A 17,666-nucleotide genomic window follows, 5' to 3' on the forward strand; every position below is an offset into this window, starting at 1 on the left:
TTTCGAAGACGTCAGACTTACTTGATGCCAGGAACTTCACAGGATTTGGGACGTGACGAGAGGAGCGGCAACTACAGAGAACGTGAAAAAAAAGTAGTGTCCGAAAACCAAAATGAATGTGCTTCATTTTACACTAAACAATAGAGTGCAAATACAACACAGTGCATAGTGGTGATGGTTGGTGTTGAGTATTTTATTTGTTCTTACTTTTTTCGTGTCCCAAGGCTTGAGGAGTTTGCCCTCGTCTAGAACATTCTCTTCTATGGGGGGAACCGGGTAAGGGAACACTGAAAGACAAGCACACCAAAAATCAAATTTTTAAATGACTGTCCACACAGTTAAACTGATACTCCTTGCTTAGATAGTGTCCTTGTGCAGTTTTGTGTGTGTGTGTGTGTATAGTGGAAACAGGCAATAGAGTGTCAGTAGACATTGTCAGTCTGACAGTCAGACTTACTTCTTCGGCCCTCTCCCTCTCCCTGACCTAGAGTAGCCCAGACAGACAACACAGTCAGGATTTGTATAACAAATTGGACAAACTTCTAACTACACAGTTCTTTCATACATGTTTCCAAGCAAAGGAACTGAAAATAACAAAGTACATTTATGTGGCCTGCTATGAAAGGAAACAGACACTTTATGCTTCTAGTTGCTTTTAGTTCCACAATCGGCGGTTAAATATGAAGTTGTCATTTTCAGTCTCCTAGTTTCCATTATAAAACGTTGTAGGAGAGTAGCCACTCCCCACTAATATCCATATTTTAACACGTTTTAAGAGGGCCAGAAAAGGCCCCAAAAATATGCTACTTTGAGCTCCATCGAGTGTCTCCAGAAGAGACGGGACGTTCCCCTCCTCATGAGTTCAGGGTATCTAATTTGGATGTCGTCACCGGTGTGTCTGCCCTGGTGGGTGAGGCTGTGGCCGGCGTTGAAGGGGTCCCCTGCAGGCGGGTTCATCACGCTGGTGTGGAGTGCCGAGTCAGAGTTTGTCCTGCACAGGGACAAAGGTTTCAGCTTACTTACTGCTTCCAGAATAGAGTTGTTTTATGAGGGGAGAAGAGAGACTGCGTGGAGAGGCAAAAGAGGCCGGGCGAGAGCCTCCCGCTCTCTATCTCTCTCTCTCCGCCTCGACCCAGGGCTCGCTCCTTTCAAAGACTCCCTGGGATCTACTGGGGACGAGTGAATAAGAGGGAGAAATCCAAATACATAGAAAACAGAATCTAACCAACTACAATGAACCCTAATCCATGGTATAGATCTCAACACCCCCTGAGCAACACAAAAAAAAAAAAAAAAAGTGTCGACTCCACTTCAGCCAAGTCTGTAGAAGACCCGACTTCCGGTCGCTTAAACCCGGTAGCCATACAACACAGCTCCATGTCATGCCAGCCTTGGCTGGGAGCGTCTTCCTGGCTCGGGTCAGGGCATAGATACCAAGTGGTTGTATAGAAGAGACTGAAGGGATGGAGAGAGGAAGGAGGGGAGGGAGTCACCTGTTGAGTGCTGTGGTGGGCAGCCGAAACAACTGGCTTTTGTCCCCAGGGAAGTTGCCGGACCAGTTCCTTTCACGATCGACACAAACAGATGACCGTTATTCTCCAAAAGAAGAGAAAAGGACAAAGAAGAAGAAAAAAAAAACGAAAAGAAAAAAAAAACGTAGGCTTGGAAAAGGAACGGCGCGCAAGAGAGAGATGAAGAAGTGAGGGAGGGAAAAAAAGAAAGCATGCAAAAAAAGCGCAAGGACGGGAACTGGAATGCACCCTTGTACTCCGCTGATGTAGGCGGACACAGGCAGCACTAAGAGACAACAGTTGATCTAGTCTTAGTGTGTAAATGAGAGCAGAGCTTTCTACACATGCAAGTATGCGGCGAGTATTAGCTAGCAGTGTGTGTATGTGTATGCATTTTTACAGTGGCAAAGTGTGATTCAAGTGCATCTGTGAGACTTGCCAGAGTTACGTAACAAAAGTTATTCTACTCTTAGGCAACCAGAACACCGGTTCGACCTATCAGTCAGGTTTATGTCAGGGGAATTTACGAGGATCTTTGTCGGTGTTGCGAGCCTGCTGTCCTTCCGTGCTGATCTTGGGGGAATTCGAGCAGACTTCTGCTGACATGGTCAGTGGTCTGCGAGCCACTCCATTCACCTGATTGATGGCGGCCATTTTCCCAAAGCGCAGCATTTCAGCCGGCAGGGCAGATAAAATGGGGTTTCAGGCAGCCTTCGTTTTCATTTGTACGTCAAAGGTGTTTTGTGAGATGTCTGGAAACGGCATCATCTTTTTTTCTTTGATAGAGTGAGCTTTTTAGAGTGGTGAAGATTGCAGGTCAAAGCCTGCTGCTAGACTACTGAAATGCAGCTATGCTGAATACTAAATGCTGCTGCTAGACTACTGACCAGAACCAGAAAGTATGATCACATAACATCTACTCTCTTCTCTCTACACTGGCTCCCTATCCAAGCCAGAGCTGATCTCAAAGTTCTACTACTAACCTACAAATCTCTACATGGATTGGCACCACTATACCTCTCTGGTCTTCTTGCACCCTATCAACCCCGTAAGGAGACTAAGATCCCAAGACTATCTGGTGGTTCCCAAAATTAATTTAAAAAAAAAAAACTGCTGAAGGCAGGGCGTTCTCATATAGAGCACCTCTTCTCTGGAACAAATTACCTGTCTCAGTTAAGGAGGCTGATACCGTTTCGACATTCAAAGTTAGGTTCAAAGCTTTTTTGTTTAGTCAGTTATACGACTGCTGTGTGTGTGTATGTACTTTTAATGTACACCTGAAGTGTGTGTTTTTTCTGTATATGTATCATATATAACTTTTAAATTACAAATAAAGCTTCTATAAGTCCATGGAGGCCCGACTTGATGTTACAAATAAAGTAAACCTGTTGCTGTATATTGTTACTGTTATTGTTTCTGTTACTAGTCTGTTACAAGCGGCTCTCCTCTCTCTGTCCCACCTCCACACCTCCCTTTGGTGTGGGGGGTTTGAGCTGTCAGCATCTGCCTGGTCAGCGGTCTGCCAACGCTGGACCTGGTCGCCAGTGGACATCAATCTGTGACAGTCTGCCAAAGCTGGATCTAGTCGCCAAGTGGACACCAGTCTCCCTGACGGACAACAGCGGGTTCCCGGTCCCTCTCCTTATCCCCCTGCCTGTGATGCTGCACTGCCTGTGATGCTGCGCCGATCACAGTCCCCAGCCCTGTGGCTACCTCTGCTTAAACTGACATTTACCAACTCTGACCCAAGTTGAACACTGGATGTTGGTGTTTCAGCATCCATTGACACTGCGCTGCTGTATGACTTTCTTTGCCTTCCTTGAGGGTTTAGGTTGGCAGAGGTGCAGTTATATGGGCGTATGTGAAGCCCTCTGTGACATGGCTTGTAAAAAGGGCTATACAAATACATTTTTATTTGATTCTCTTTGTGTCTTTTCCATCTGAGAGGAGGAAGAGTTCAAAGAAAGTGGACGGTCAAAAATTAAGGAGTAAAGCAGGGGAAAAACATATCCTTGATGCCATAAAGTAGAAGAGGAAAAGCCAGAAGAAAAAAAACAACTGAAAAGAAGATAACTGTGCGTTCTGGGAGGCAACTCAAGAAAGGCCTAGGAAGAAAAGCTGACTAAAGTAAAGCTCTTGTTAGTCTGTCCTGTTAGTCAGCGTTAGTAGTGTGAATTGTTTTCTTGAGCTTCAAGCTTGCAAAATGCAAACATAGTAGAGGAACAAAAAACCAGGCTTGGTGCATCCACAAAACAAGCGAACTGGCATCCCCGTGGACAGCCTAGTCCCCGGGCACAAATGGATTTGAATCCTTACCTTCTCCAGCTGGGGTCTGGGGGAGGGGACAGGTAGGCAGAGTTGTACGGAGAGCTGTCCACCTGAGAAGAACTTGGGTCAAGGAAACCACAGAAATGCATTATGGGGGGTGGTGGTGGGGGGGGGGGAACCAAGGAAGCAACCAGAAAATCAGACAACATGCACAATATTAATACAGGTTGTGTGAAATACAAAGAGGTTTGTTTTATAATAAATACAAATTATAAATGATTTGAAACAATAAATGTTTTGGGAAAACTTGCAGCCTTGGTCTCGCTTTCTACAACACCAGAAGCACAAAGTTGATCCAAAGGCATAGAACTTGTTGATGTTCCTAGCAGCATTGTGACGCTATTATGTTTGCCAATCTTGATAAATGTCCTGCTATCACAAAAAAAAGGTTAAAGCTATTAAAAACAACAAACAAAAAGACCAATGTGTGAAAAACGGACAAAAGAAAAACAACTGTCGAAGATTTGACAAATACTCTTGTTTGTGGTCAAGGGTTTCATGTAGTTGTTATGGCCCCAGTGTGTGTGTGTGTGGTTGATCTCTGGGGGTCTGTGCTAATGCCTAAGGATACTTGTCTCCTGTAGGGACGCACAGGGGAGATGAACCTGCGGTCTCTCTGGACTCTCTCCACCAGGCCATGGTGTCTCGTGGAGCGGCTCGAGTCCAAGTTAGAATGGAACGACCCCTAAAGGAGAAAGAAGAAGAAAAAAGTGGTGGGAGGGAGGGATCAAGGTATCTGTTAAGTCGTTGCAGATCAAATTTCATAAAGAATTTGAAAAACTTGTTGCTTCATAAGGGTCAGGTCATTTGGTTGTTCAATAACTTTATATCAAGTGGGGGTAATGTTAGCTTTACTGACGCACAACCAATAAAAAAGTTAAAACAATATGAAACGCTGCTGATAAAGTAGAGGAGGAGGAACAGGTTGGTACTGTAGCTCAGTTCTTACTTGAAAGTCCCCCGTGTTTCTGCCGATCTGATTGACGTTGGGTAGGGAGCCGCCGTAGTACGGACCCTGCGTTCTGGCCAAGCGCACTTTTTGAGCCTGTATCTAGAGAGGACGGGGAAAGGAAGGACAAGGAGAGTGAGAGAAACAATATTACAAAACAGGGCCCGTAGCGTCGATTGAAGAATGTAGGCCAACATATTCTTCTCCACCAAATCTTCATTCAACATTAATATGTAGCACAAAAGAGTCAACTTTCTGAAGAAAGACAGTGGGACCTGTGACCTTGACAACTAAGAATATATTTGGAAAACTGCTAGGTACAGACTCAGCCTTGAGATGAAGCAACAGTACGCTGAGAGCTTTGAGCTGGCCAGCTAAGAATTAGGCTGTAGCAGTTGACAGCTGTAGTCAATTCATAAGTGGAAGCGGGAATAGATCTAATAGGACGATTATAAAATCATGCATTACTAGTTACAAGTTATTGCCATACACTGTGATTATGTACCAATGTCAAAAAACTATTAAGGCAGGTCTTTATTTTTAGTGGGGCATGAGGCTATGAGAATGTGGAACAACTTAATTATTCCAAGACATGAAACATGTCAATCATGATTAAACATTGTTTGTTTCTCGAAAAAACATAACAAAATAAACGTAGACCTTTCCAATGGAATTTATAAAATCCATTTACATGGGGGAGGGCCAGTGACAAAATGCTGCTTTGTCTATCTCTCAATGTGACCCTTTGGCCCTGGGCTATATCTGCACTATCAACATATTAAAATGTCAGGACTAGACTGTGGGAGGGCCCAATAGTTAATCCAATGAACACGCTCTTGATAGCATTAAGTAGATCATCTCTTTCTTACAATTCATTAATAACTTCCTGTAGATATGCAAAAACTATTTACCTGTCATTTAAGGCTAACATATTGCATCCCTTGTGTCAAGACAAGCAAACCAAAGTTATGTGGAATGGTTTGAAAATGTAGCTAAATGGAAAGGTCTGCCACCCCGTTTCTTCGTTTCATAGACAGACACCCTGTCCAACCAACCACATTCATACAAAGAAAACGAATAAAGCGCCTGGCCCATCCTCTCTAAATGTATTATCTAACATGAGCAATCTCTCCCTCAACACAGGCACTTGCATTTAAGCAATAATAAACAGCCAGGACAGTGGCACATCCAAAGACATGTGCACGTCCACACACACAGGTTTTGCAGGGTGCTCAGTCTCCCTTCACCAGTAGCAATTCCCTTTTGACGTGCCATTCGCCTTTGCTATTAGGTTGATTGGACCGCCCCCCCACAGTATTGCAGTAAAGAGTGAAGGCCTATTAGAAGGGGAGGCTGTAAAGGACAGGGTCTCAAAGAAATTCCCAGCAGTGACTGTGCTGGAACAGCAGAGGGGGGGGTCACCATGTATGAAAGGACTAGTGGTGGTGGTGGTGTGTGTAGGTGGGTGAGAGGATTGGGGATGCCAGTAAGAGAATAAAGCCCTTGAATGCGCGGCCAACAATGCGATTTATGGGAGGATGAGTGTCTTCACCGCATTGCTTGGTTTCACCCCCTCCTCTTCTCCAAGTCATTTCTTCACCACACTAAAATAGGTAACTTAGCAAACTTGCCAATTGTCCATGTTATAAACCACAGATATATACTCCTACTTTTTTACTTACTATATCAAGTCCTTATAACTGACATTTGCAAACGTCTCATTAGCATCGTGCCCGACTAGGTTCTGATAACTTTTGGTGTGTCCTGAGACTAGCTGACAAACATTTGTATATAATGTTGCCATTTAGCTGCATTGAGGATAGCTACATTTGCTGGTGCCATCTGTGCATCCAATCCAGTCAATACTTATTCAGCTCCACTTGTTGCTACAACTTAACTCAACAGTTCGGTGCTGGCAACCAGGATAATCTTATCAAACACCATTTACCCAACAACCCGAAAAAGTGCTTTTCCACACACAATGTCAACACAAAAACAAGCTAAATATCAGTGTCACGTTAGTTCACCGGGCGTTAGCTCTAACTGCAGTAATACGTTAGCCACTGTTAGCTAGGCTAACTTTACGTCAACGGAGTCAGTGATTGATTACAGCTGCCAGCTAGCGAGCTAACATTGTTAAACATGCTTGATAGCCTGCTAAGTAGCCAGCTAAACCACAATTGTAGCTTACTAAATAATCAACTCTGACTCTCTATGCTATTTTTGTAAAGCACTGGCTGGTTTGCTACCAAAAAGCTGAATTACATTAATCTTGAGCTAATTATTTAGCTAGCTACTATTATTACAACACAACGTAAACAGAGCACGGCTTGCTAGCTGCGTGTGACATGGAAGCTAGCTGGATCACTCCAGTGAACATCACATCGAAAATTCAGCATCTCTGTATTTTTTGCACATTAGCTACTTGTCAAATATATGCCCAAGTGTGAAGATAATGGTAGGCTTGACATCTAGCTAGCTGGCTAGTGATCAGCTTTGGAAGACCTGCCTCGGTCCGGCGACCAGTTTTATTCCTGACTTGACAAGCCCCCCCCCAGGCCCGTGTTCCTCACAGCTTTTTTCTTGCCTCCTCCAGCTTACCCTCGTAGAAGTGATGTCCATCATAACCTCCTGAAAAGCAGCAGTCTCCTCGGCCTGACGTTGGGTATGAAGAGCTATTTTCTCGCTAAACTTTCGTGGGTTTGAAGCCGCTGTCCCGGCACCCGAATTGGGTCCTGGACCGGGTCCACAACCGCCTGCACCCGCCGTAGCAGACATTTTTGCCGACAGTTGCTGAATAGCTTCGCGCAATGAGATGATCCGTCTTGTGTGGGAGGAGGGCAAGGGGAGGGAAATGTGAGAGCGCCCTCACATGCCATCTCTGGGCATGTAGCCTAGTTCTTCTCCTTGCTTAGAAGAGATCGCATCAAAATTATTAAGAGTTGTTTAAAACTACAATGTAATATTACTCAGACGACTATACATTTTCAAACCGGTCGAGGTGATTAATGCACTCAACCTCGCGAATAACGTAGTTTTATTTAGGCTACCTTTAGGCCCTACTCTACATAAACAGTGGTATATCACAATTTAGAAAGTAGGAAGAGTATTTAGTGAAAACGTTTAATCAAATATTCAGTGAGGACAGGCTACAATGATAATGAAGCTACATGACAACAAATTGCAAGAGAATGAAAACGAATCAAAGACCACACATTCAATTAATACAGCATTTACATTGTACATGCCAACTGTATTGTAGCTACAAATGCACTGGACATAAAGATATCACAACTCATATAAATCATATACAAAAAATCATAAAGACACATTAATTGAACAAATTAGATCATATATATATATATTAATTATTTGCTCTTTTTTCAGGCTATTTAACTATCATTGAACAATTGTTGTAAATTGGCTGTTGGTCATAAAAATAGATCGTTTCTAATTGTCAATAAGTAAATTGGAAAAAAGTATAATTGGCCTAATTATATAAAAAGACATTGTTTCACCCTTAGAAATAATTCTATATCCACATTATTTGGCATTTTTTCTGAGTATTACAGGTGTGATTTTTTTGTGACTTCAGGTGTGACCTCTGAAAGACAAATCTGCATTTTTGTGTTGCACAAGACAATGTGGTTGTAGCATTTTCTAATGCCATACTAATGAACACAAATTTGACAATCTGCATTATCTTTCTTCTTTGGCATCGCATCCTAGTGTTATTTTATTCAGATTTGGTAGACTTGAGTTCAGGACTACCTACAGTTTGATAAAAAGGACGCCTGTGACCACTGCAAACCCAGTAAGCAACATCGCCACCTTGGGGATGCGATTCTTAGGGGAGCCCAGTTCATGGGGCAAGATCTCCATGAAGGTGATGTAGATGAAGGTGCCTGATGCTAGGCCCTCTAAAGTGGCTCTTGCTAGCTGGTGTTGGGGGGAAGACTTGGTCTCGGTTAGGGCAATGCCCAGCCCGATGCCCAATGGGGACATCACAGCAAAAAGCAGGATGCAGCCTGTCACTGCTGCCCGTCGTAGTTGGCCCTGGGCCAGCTTGAGGGCCAGACTGAAGGAGATAATACTCTTATGAAGTAGCAAAGCTAGGCATATTTCTAACACCTGTTGGTTGTCTTCCTGCAAGCCCACTGCCAAACCCTCAAACACAGAGTGCAGGGACAAGGAGAAGACCAGCATGAAGGCCCGGATGGCTGAATGCGAGTTGAGGTCCACATGAAGATGGATCCCCTCCTCTGAACTCCTGGAGCCCCCAAACTCCTCCCTACCATGGTGGTGATGGTGCTGTCTTGGACCGTCTCTGTCATATGATTGGACACTTGGGTCCACCAATAGGGCTCGTCTCTCCTCAGAGGGATCATGTGATTGGTCTTTTATGGCCAGGACTATCTGTTCCAGGGTCAAGACTAGAAAGAACCCCATTGCCATGATAAACTCAGGCAGAGGGAACTGGAGCTGGATGGAAGGAAATGTTCATTTCACATTAGAAAAATAATATAATGAGATCAAATACAAATCAGCCAGATGCTTTACAGTCAAGGACTCATGCCCAACTAAGCCACAAGAGGTGGAGAAAAGTCATGCTAAACACACAGCACAGTGCAACACTGATACAGCCAAATGAGTCACTCACAAAGCTAATCAGTCATCAGGCTGAGTAAGTGATAGTGCTGAGTAGGTGTCAGAACCCCAGAGTGCTGCTCTTTGTCTCTGATCTGACATGACTTGAGGGATACGGTCAATAACGAAAAAGGAATATGGGTAAGGCCATCAAAACCCATATATTATGAACATTAAGTTAAAACTGAAGTTTACGGATAGGTTGATATACTGTATGAGGATCCACCCTTTTTTGTGCTTTTGATTTGATATATGTGATTTTAAGACCAATAAGGTGCTAGACGTCCTCTCTAGGAAACAGTGGATAAATATTAATACTGTATACGTCAAAAATCAAAAGTAGAAAAATTATAGATTTCTTACTGTGATGCCAAGGCTACGGAATGCATCATTGATGTCAGTTAGATAGTCAGGCACCAAGTCCAAGAGGCAGGTGGCAAAGAACACTCCGCCTGCGAAGCAGCTCACCAAACTCAGCACTCTGTGACGCATTGCTGTAAAATGTCACAGACAGTTCATGGTTACACTTCTTATTAGTGTTTTCAGATGACTTGGCTCAAAGCAGCCTCTAGTTATTACAGTCAATTAGGCATTAGCCTCTTTTCCAATTCATTGATTCATCTCAGCATGTGTGCACAATGATAGGATGCTCTTAAGGTGTGTCTCACAACGATGTAAGGATTTTCAATTCAAATCACTTATTTATTTAAGTTCTCCAAACAGAACGGATGAATAGCATAACTCACCAGGGGCTACATTGCACCTCCCTGCTCCTCTGACAATGCACAGTGGTATGAAACCACATAGCAGAGTGGTGGAGAGAAGCATTACTAAAGCTCCCAGTTTGATCTCCAGGCTCGGAACAGTGGCCGGGTTACTCTGCAGTTTAAATTCCCATCCCTGTGAGTGTACAGGGGTGGAACCTTTTTGGAGAGCCATCTTCCTGGCACTTTTGACTGTGAAGATACAAGGTAACACTCAGACGCCATCCATGTGTTTGACTTAGAAGGGAAAAGCTGGTAGAACCTGCATAGAGTGAATGTGAATGAGTGAAGTCAGACTAAATTTGAACATTACTTTTTTGACACTTCATTTGACTCAATTGTATGAGTTAAATAGACTAGGATGATAAAATTGTCAAACGTACATACCTAATACGATAAAATAATCGCACATGTAATTATTCCTCATCCGAAAGAAAAAACAACACGTCCAAGTTTTTAGTAACTTGGAGGAAAGGCTCGTGGCGTATATCTCAAAGTGTCAGCGTCGCTTGAATTTTAACAAGGTAATATCACCGGTCATTAGAAAGAGCGTAGGCTACACTTTAACTTTTCTAATTACTGTTCCATCGCTAATCCTAAAAAACTATTTTCAGTGGGAAACATAACTGCCGAAAGCTAAGAATTGCCTCCACTACGGGAAGTGATGACTCAGTTACAATCAAAAGTCTGGCAAGTCAGCTGACCCAATGGTGAAGTTGAGTTTGTAGGCGGGGCTATCCCGGTTTTATTCAAGTTGGACCATGGAGGATTTCTTGTAAGTTGCATTGCATCCCCCTGATCTCCATGAATTCTGTCCCTGCCAAACTTGAACGCTACCTGGCCTAATGCATTGTACTGCATGCATGCACTGTATTATTTGTATTTTTGACTATAATACTTACATAAAATGATTAGTAAGTGTCATGGATGACAGAGGACCATGTCACATGAAGCTATCTGACTGAAAATTACTTCATACATAAGACTGAATAAACCTACTTTTAATTGATTCTTCTTTTAAAACAGATATTGATATATAAATACAATATAAATACAAATATAAATGTGCTACGCTACAACAGGCAACCACCCACGCTGTCCGAAATTATCAGAACAAATGTAAGTTGTCCACCCCAATGTTGCCTCCATGGCTACGGCTACGGCCTAGGGTTTGGACACATTAATTAATGTTAAAAAACGTGTATAGAACAGATTAGAATAGGGAGTTGTACACAGACTGGGAGAAGCAGGATTAGCTGTCTACCGCCCTGGCTCTTGCAAAATCACTTCTGTGTTGATCTCTTCTGTTTTCCCATGTTACCCCAAATACTTTGATCCTGACATTATTGAGTCGTATTAGACTGAAGAGATAAAAGGCTACTCTTATGAAGTAGCAGGGGCGTTGTTAGACATAAAACTCTACTGGGGCACAGGCCCCTTTTCAAATCCCTATTTTTCTAGGCTATAGCAACTCCCTTTGGTTAACCCACTATACACAGTTCAGGGATGCAAGTTTGATATCAGCTTTGAAAGGGACATCAATAGTTAATGCGAGAGCGCACGTTTTTTTCTGATTCCTTTGAGCGCAAATACTGTTTTTTTGACCTTCATGTAATATTGTTTTTATGTTTTTGTCACAATTACATAATTGGTAGGCCTATCATTTAGAAACTCTTTCGTTTTGTAATATTTTCTTAGTCTATCAATTCTGACTTGTGTGCCAAGTCCGACACCTGGACCTGCTGCAGTGGCTATTTGGTAAACTCAGAAGAGCGCGCTGACATGGAATTCTACATGCATTGGTTTGTGTTTTCGGTTAAACTGCTTTAATTTTACAAGCGTTGATTGGGATACTGCGTTTATTTTTTTCGTGATTATTAATCTAAATTAATGCATTGTCTAATAAAGTAAATTGTTAAAACTCAAACTTTTGATTTTAATATTTATAGGCTACTGGGGCACGTGCCCCAGTAAAAAGGGTCTAACGACGCACCTGTGAAGTAGCAAAGCTCTCTCCCCCTAACGTTAACAGTTAAAAAAAAATGAGTAGCCCATAATATTTAGGGATGCACCGAATCCTGGATTCGGTTTCAACTTCGGCCGAACCCTACGCTTGCACTACGCGAGCTACGCTGATCAATATAATGACGCCGCCGTTGAACACGGAAAGGTGTTTACGTAGGTGGACCGTTCAATGCAGTCTCTATGAATGCAGTAGGCTGAGAGAAAGTGAAAATGGAACTTGTGAGCAGAAAAAGTGTTGTTTGGCAGTACTAAAAAATAAGTGTTGTTTGGCAGTCAAAAGGCGATTTTAGACTTGACTGTGGACTTCCGTTCTCTTGGTTGAAATGTAGATACTAAAGTCTGTAGGTCAATCTTCTCACAACAGAAAAAAAGTGAAACACGGGATGCAATCATGTCATAAAAATCAATCATTATCAATTGTGTAGAAATGCGTTTTAATGCTATATCTGACATGTAGTTTTTGTTTGCTTTTTCTAACAGTTGACCTATCTTAAAAGTGGTATAAGTCATATTTATGAAATGTATGAATATTTACACTGATAGGATATAAAGAACTTTAAGTCAAACTACAATGGTTCTGAATGCGTCTCCTATTTTTACGCCCACTCTGAAGTCTATTGGTTACTCGGTTGACAATGCCCAATCAAGGGCGTTTGTGTGGGAGGTTCTACGACTTTCGTAGCCTCTGGAGATAAGCGCAAGGATTTTGTTGAGCAACGTCAGATCCATTTGACTTCTTCTAAAATAGGACTATGTTTTTTCTACAAAAATCGGAAGGCTTGTGATATCGAGATTGTAGCCTGCATATCTTTGTTATGTCTATGGTAGCCTGTGTCAGCGGTAAAATATAGTTGCGCCCCGATGACGCCACGACGTTCTCACTTGAATGATTGACGTTTTACGAAAGAATTGCCAGCTGGACTACTGGAGTTTGTCTTGTGTTCTTCCCCCCAAATAATGAGAGCATAATATAAATAAATTCGCATTTTGGTACTAAAGGAAATAACTTGGGAATGTCTGGTCCGATGACTCGGAAGAGTAATCGCTTCTAAAAGAGTGATAGGCTACAAGTAAGTTGATCCCGCTGATACTTGAGAGGCTGTGCCTAAATACAATGTAACTCCTGTTTATCCGGCTTGACAGGGATCCTTATGTTGACGTGGTGTGACTTGGGGTTATAACTTTAAACGCTTTTTGGGTTAGGAGCTAATATTGTACAATTAAAGCAATTTTCTTACTTTGTTGTCAGACAACGTCATACCGTATCTTAGGTATCCTACTCACGGCAGCACGAGTTGCTTAGACTATTTTATATATTAATCATATCGGACTTTATAGGTTATTACACATAGGCCTGTCAAATTTGACCATGTGTGTTTTAGTGCGTGCCAGAGAGGGCGTGTGTGCGTACGTGTGTCATACCAGGATGCTGATATCCTCTTGCGAAAGAATATGTAAAAGTGGCCCTAGAAAGGGCTGTCAACTTTGTTGACATTTTGACACGCTATCTATAGTGCTCTACCATAATCACCACCACCACTACATTATTAGCTTTTAGCTAACTTTTTGGGCAGTAAAATTATGCATAAGGTTGACAGACTAGACTAATTTTGGTATTACTTGGACTGCATTCAGAGGCTAAGATTATTATATTTTTAAGGACATGGATGCAGAGAACGGAGAGATGTTTTTCCAGGACAGAGAGGAAGAGATCATGGCAGGGGAGACCTGGAGTCTTGATGCCCCATTTTCTTGCTCCGATGTAATCTTCACTGCGTCAGAGAAAATCCTGGAAGAATGGAAAATCGATCCACAATGTGTATGTTTTTGCATCATGACCTTTGTGTAATATATACCATATGAGCAAACATCATCCAACCAGTCTAATGCCTGGAGCATTGTAGGACATTATTGTAAAGATACTTCAAGAATAATCCAACCTTTTTGTGATGATCTTTGAACAATTTGTACAATTAAACATCCCATTTAAAAGATTTAATCAGGTCAAAGAACCGATCAATCACATTTTCCAATAAGTGATGTCACTTTATTCAGACTGATTTTACTACCAAATGTCTTCTGTAACAGGGTTTGAAAGACAGTGAGTCAGAGGATGTACTTCATGCCATCAACCCAAATGATGTTTTTCCCTCTGGGTCCCCTGACGAGAGCCTCTCAGAAAGCGACAGCAGCCAGTCAGAAGACCCCTGCACCGAAACCACGGTGTCAGTAGCTACAGCTGAGCCTGCTCACTCCCCGACAACTATCTATCAGGTTGTCTATGACATCAGCACCTTGGGCAACATAAAGGAGGAGCCACAGCAACACAGTGTTGATGTCATATCCATAGAACTAGGTGAGACATTTTGGTGTGCGTTTGAATAAATACCACTTGGAGTTTGACACATTTTCAGCACGATTTATTCAAATCTGGAATTTAACTCTCAACCCTGTCTCCGCTCTCCTCCATTTCTCCTTTTGCATCTCGTCTCTCATCTCATTCCTTCCATAGATGAGTGGAGTTCACAGATTCTTATGTCAGACTCATGTATCGTCAACGAGTTGCCTTCAGTGTCTGCCATCCGGCTGAACTATGACCATGTTAGCTCTCTGACATCTTCAGCTTGTAACACAGCCCCCTCCAGTCCAGACAGCTCACTGGTGAGTCTCCCTGTCAAGGGACGGTAACTGTATGCTAAACAGGATGATTCTCTACCAAAATTATGTCCGCCAATCTTTACTGACTGAGGCATATTCAAAATGAAATAGGAAAGATAGACACGAGTTATCATATTGAGATAAACTAAGGGTCTGGAAGGGTCTGGAAGCTAGTGTTCCTATATAGGATTATAGGGGAGTGGGGGTGGGGTGGATCCTTCTGAAGCCAATCTTCTCTTCTCCCCTGATCAGCTTTACCCAGACCTGCAGCTGACCGAGGAAGAACAGAAGCTGCTGAATCAGGAAGGGATCTCTCTTCCCAACAACTTACCCCTCACCAAGGTGAGACGTTGACCCTCTGAAGGAGATTGGAAAGAAACACGGATACCAACGGCCCAATAAATTACAATGTCATGCATGCTTTATACACTTAATATCTGATATAACAAAATCGTATATATTTTTTTTAATGTCAGCAATTTAACAATGCCGCTTTATGAGATACTTCTCCAAAACTGACATTCTCGCCTTACTAAGTGAAACATTGAACTTGATTTCAACTTAAAGGCAGAGGAGAGGGTCCTGAAAAAAGTCAGACGCAAAATCCGTAACAAGCAGTCAGCGCAGGACAGCAGGCGCAGGAAGAAGGAATACGTAGACGGCCTGGAGGGCAGGTATTATACCTATGAAGCACTTCACTACGCTTCACTTCCTTGCGTTTTCTATTGCACTGTAAGAGTTGAACTGTTATGTTATGGTACAGTGTGTCTCTGAAGTGGGTTCAGTCACTGTGACAGGCCCGTTGTTGACACTCGTCCAGTCAGCAATACTGTGTGTTTCTCTCAGGGCGGCGGCGTGTTCATCTCAGAACAAGGAGCTGCAAAGAACAGTGGAACAGCTGGAGAAACACAACATGTAAGAATATACAGGGATATTTTGACCTCAAACCAGTTTTACATGGAATGTGGAATGTGTGTTAATGGAATCCTCCAGCCAGTTAGTGTGTAGTTTGAGAGCAAGTAAACTATGTATGCCTTCAACGTAGTATTATATTGAGTTTTCCGTTTAGTATTATATGTACAAAAAATAACAACCGTGTGTATGCACACGCAGGTCTCTTTTGGCACAGTTGCGTAGGCTGCAGTCTCTGATCAAACAGACAGCCACCAAAGCAGCACAGACCAGCACCTGCATCATGGTAGGCTTTATGAAACACCATATTATTATAAAGATCCTATGTGTTAAGTGTCTGATCTTCATCAATTGAAGATCTTGATCTTGACCTACTGGTAGTCTACACGTGTTTGTCTGTGGTCCCCCAGATCATCCTCTTCTCGCTGGGTCTCATCCTCTTCCCCAGCTACAGCCCCTTCAGATGGAACTCAGTCTTAGAGGATGACTATGCCCCAACAGGAGGTCATATTTTGTTTATATCTCCATGTCTCCAAGTGCAGCTTCTATGTTCAATCATTATTTCTGTACTATTAGACTATGTGAAGATATGCTTCATAAACAAAACAAGTATCTCTGTTTACTGTACATAGGTCCATGCTCAAGTTCAGCTTGAATTTGCTTAAAACATTAATAGTTGACAAGTTATCAATACAAATATAACCTAGTAAAATGGTAATTGAATGTGATTTTGAATTCAATTTTCAAAACTTCAGTCATCTCTAGGAACATTCTCACCGATCTGGATTCATCCCTGCAAATAGCAGATGATGTGGACAACCCCACCATCCAACCAAATTCTTTACCAGTCCCCTCTGACATTGGAAAATCAAACTCACAGGATATCGCCAGCGTTCTCAAACCACCAATAGAAAGTCCAGAAATCACTGACTCTGAGGGAATGGCCCTTGAGGAGAGCCAACCAGGGAACGGCTCTGTTTTAGTTGACAGACGGACTGAAACCTTGCCTTTGGGTCTGATGTCAACTTCTGGCAAAGGAGGCACAAACCTTGACCCCACCAAACCAGCTCACGCTGACGAAATGTAAACAGTTTGCATGGTGCAGCTAAATGGTGCAGTATGGTGGACATTTTTGAGCGTTCATATTTATGTCCAGCATTTTGCTGTTTTGTAAGGATTTTTTCCCCCTTCCAGTCTATTCAACTGCTATAACCATTGCCTTAATTCAGTCTTTGTTTGTGTGAGCAGTCGTCATGGTTTGACAGGGTATTTTCTAAATTGTGTGGGAAACTCACACAAAGATTTTGCTTGTATTTTTAATTTAAAACATTTTGGATAATGCTTGCAGTTTTGACCTTGTAAGTGTAAATTCAGTTCCATATGCAAACCTACCACAAGCATGTCTTCCTTCAGAAATGCAAGAGATATAGTTTTAAAAACATTTTGATTATCTTATCATAGTTGTGGGAATAAATCGTCTTATTGTAGGATAAGGTTAATTGTGTTTATTAAAACAACCAATTTAGTAGTCTATTTTACAAGGTGATGAAAAACATGGAAATAACTCTATATGAAGTGAAAAACAATGACCAATGTGACTTTCTGGACTCCAAACAATCACTTGAGACATGTTTTGCAGTGTAAGTAAGCTCTCGTATCTTATGCATGTGTTTATAAATGGTCTTTGGCCCGCAAGCCTATTAGATAAATAGTGTCTGCAATCCAAACATGTCCTTATCTGAAGCATAACACAACAGTCTAGTACACAACACAGAACATGTTATCTTCATGTTTGTGGTGATGACCTTTGTGTCCTGTTTCATATTTCTTCACTTTGTATATTTATTAAAGGGGAACAATTCTGAAAAGCCC

General features: G+C 42.2%; 3 protein-coding genes across 4 annotated transcripts in view; 1 reads left to right on the top strand and 2 right to left on the bottom strand.

Moving 5' to 3' along the window:
• Positions 1 to 7,615, bottom strand: part of LOC124475543 (CREB-regulated transcription coactivator 2) — a 19,613-nt gene extending 11,998 nt beyond the window's left edge. The window contains exons 1-9 of the mRNA XM_047032247.1: positions 7,390 to 7,615; positions 4,789 to 4,890; positions 4,411 to 4,524; positions 3,828 to 3,889; positions 1,494 to 1,562; positions 891 to 991; positions 458 to 484; positions 208 to 287; positions 22 to 71 (exon numbers count right to left, since the gene is read on the bottom strand). Coding sequence (XP_046888203.1) covers positions 22 to 71; positions 208 to 287; positions 458 to 484; positions 891 to 991; positions 1,494 to 1,562; positions 3,828 to 3,889; positions 4,411 to 4,524; positions 4,789 to 4,890; positions 7,390 to 7,566 — 782 coding nt within the window. The 5' untranslated portion in view covers positions 7,567 to 7,615. The remainder of the gene's footprint in view (positions 1 to 21; positions 72 to 207; positions 288 to 457; positions 485 to 890; positions 992 to 1,493; positions 1,563 to 3,827; positions 3,890 to 4,410; positions 4,525 to 4,788; positions 4,891 to 7,389) is intronic.
• A 282-nt stretch (positions 7,616 to 7,897) lies between these two features.
• On the bottom strand, positions 7,898 to 10,894 carry LOC124476828 (zinc transporter ZIP1-like). Of its 2 annotated transcripts, none has more exons than XM_047034219.1 (4): positions 10,587 to 10,894; positions 10,182 to 10,391; positions 9,799 to 9,929; positions 7,898 to 9,270 (listed from the first exon to the last, which is right to left on the bottom strand). In XM_047034219.1, exons 1-4 carry the CDS (start codon positions 10,624 to 10,626, stop codon positions 8,560 to 8,562), a joined length of 1,092 nt encoding a protein of 363 aa, XP_046890175.1. In that variant the 5' UTR covers positions 10,627 to 10,894; the 3' UTR covers positions 7,898 to 8,559. The 2 variants fall into 2 exon arrangements, with proteins under 2 accessions (XP_046890175.1, XP_046890184.1); XM_047034228.1 differs by having other exon boundaries at positions 10,182 to 10,461.
• A 2,002-nt stretch (positions 10,895 to 12,896) lies between these two features.
• On the top strand, positions 12,897 to 17,666 carry creb3l4 (cAMP responsive element binding protein 3-like 4). Its single transcript, XM_047042503.1, has 10 exons — positions 12,897 to 13,294; positions 13,885 to 14,043; positions 14,313 to 14,580; positions 14,737 to 14,885; positions 15,135 to 15,224; positions 15,450 to 15,556; positions 15,729 to 15,797; positions 15,996 to 16,080; positions 16,205 to 16,298; positions 16,550 to 17,666. The coding sequence occupies exons 2-10, from the start codon at positions 13,888 to 13,890 to the stop codon at positions 16,879 to 16,881; spliced, it is 1,350 nt and encodes a 449-aa protein (XP_046898459.1). The 5' UTR covers positions 12,897 to 13,294; positions 13,885 to 13,887; the 3' UTR covers positions 16,882 to 17,666.

This window comes from Hypomesus transpacificus, chromosome 2 (assembly GCF_021917145.1).
Source record: "Hypomesus transpacificus isolate Combined female chromosome 2, fHypTra1, whole genome shotgun sequence".
NCBI lineage: Eukaryota > Metazoa > Chordata > Actinopteri > Osmeriformes > Osmeridae > Hypomesus > Hypomesus transpacificus.

Excerpts from the sequence above, each read along its gene's own strand:
- LOC124476828 (XM_047034219.1), bottom strand. The coding sequence starts at position 10,626 with ATGAGGAATAATTACATGTGCGATTATTTTATCGTATTAG. Across the intron at positions 10,392-10,586 it reads CGATTATTTTATCGTATTAG|TCAAAAGTGCCAGGAAGATG; the intron begins GTATGTACGTTT and ends GTATCTTCACAG. Across the intron at positions 9,930-10,181 it reads GAGGTGCAATGTAGCCCCTG|CAATGCGTCACAGAGTGCTG; the intron begins GTGAGTTATGCT and ends GACATTTTACAG.
- creb3l4 (XM_047042503.1), top strand. The coding sequence starts at position 13,888 with ATGGATGCAGAGAACGGAGAGATGTTTTTCCAGGACAGAGAGGAAGAG. Across the intron at positions 15,225-15,449 it reads ACAACTTACCCCTCACCAAG|GCAGAGGAGAGGGTCCTGAA; the intron begins GTGAGACGTTGA and ends TTCAACTTAAAG. Across the intron at positions 15,557-15,728 it reads GTAGACGGCCTGGAGGGCAG|GGCGGCGGCGTGTTCATCTC; the intron begins GTATTATACCTA and ends TGTTTCTCTCAG.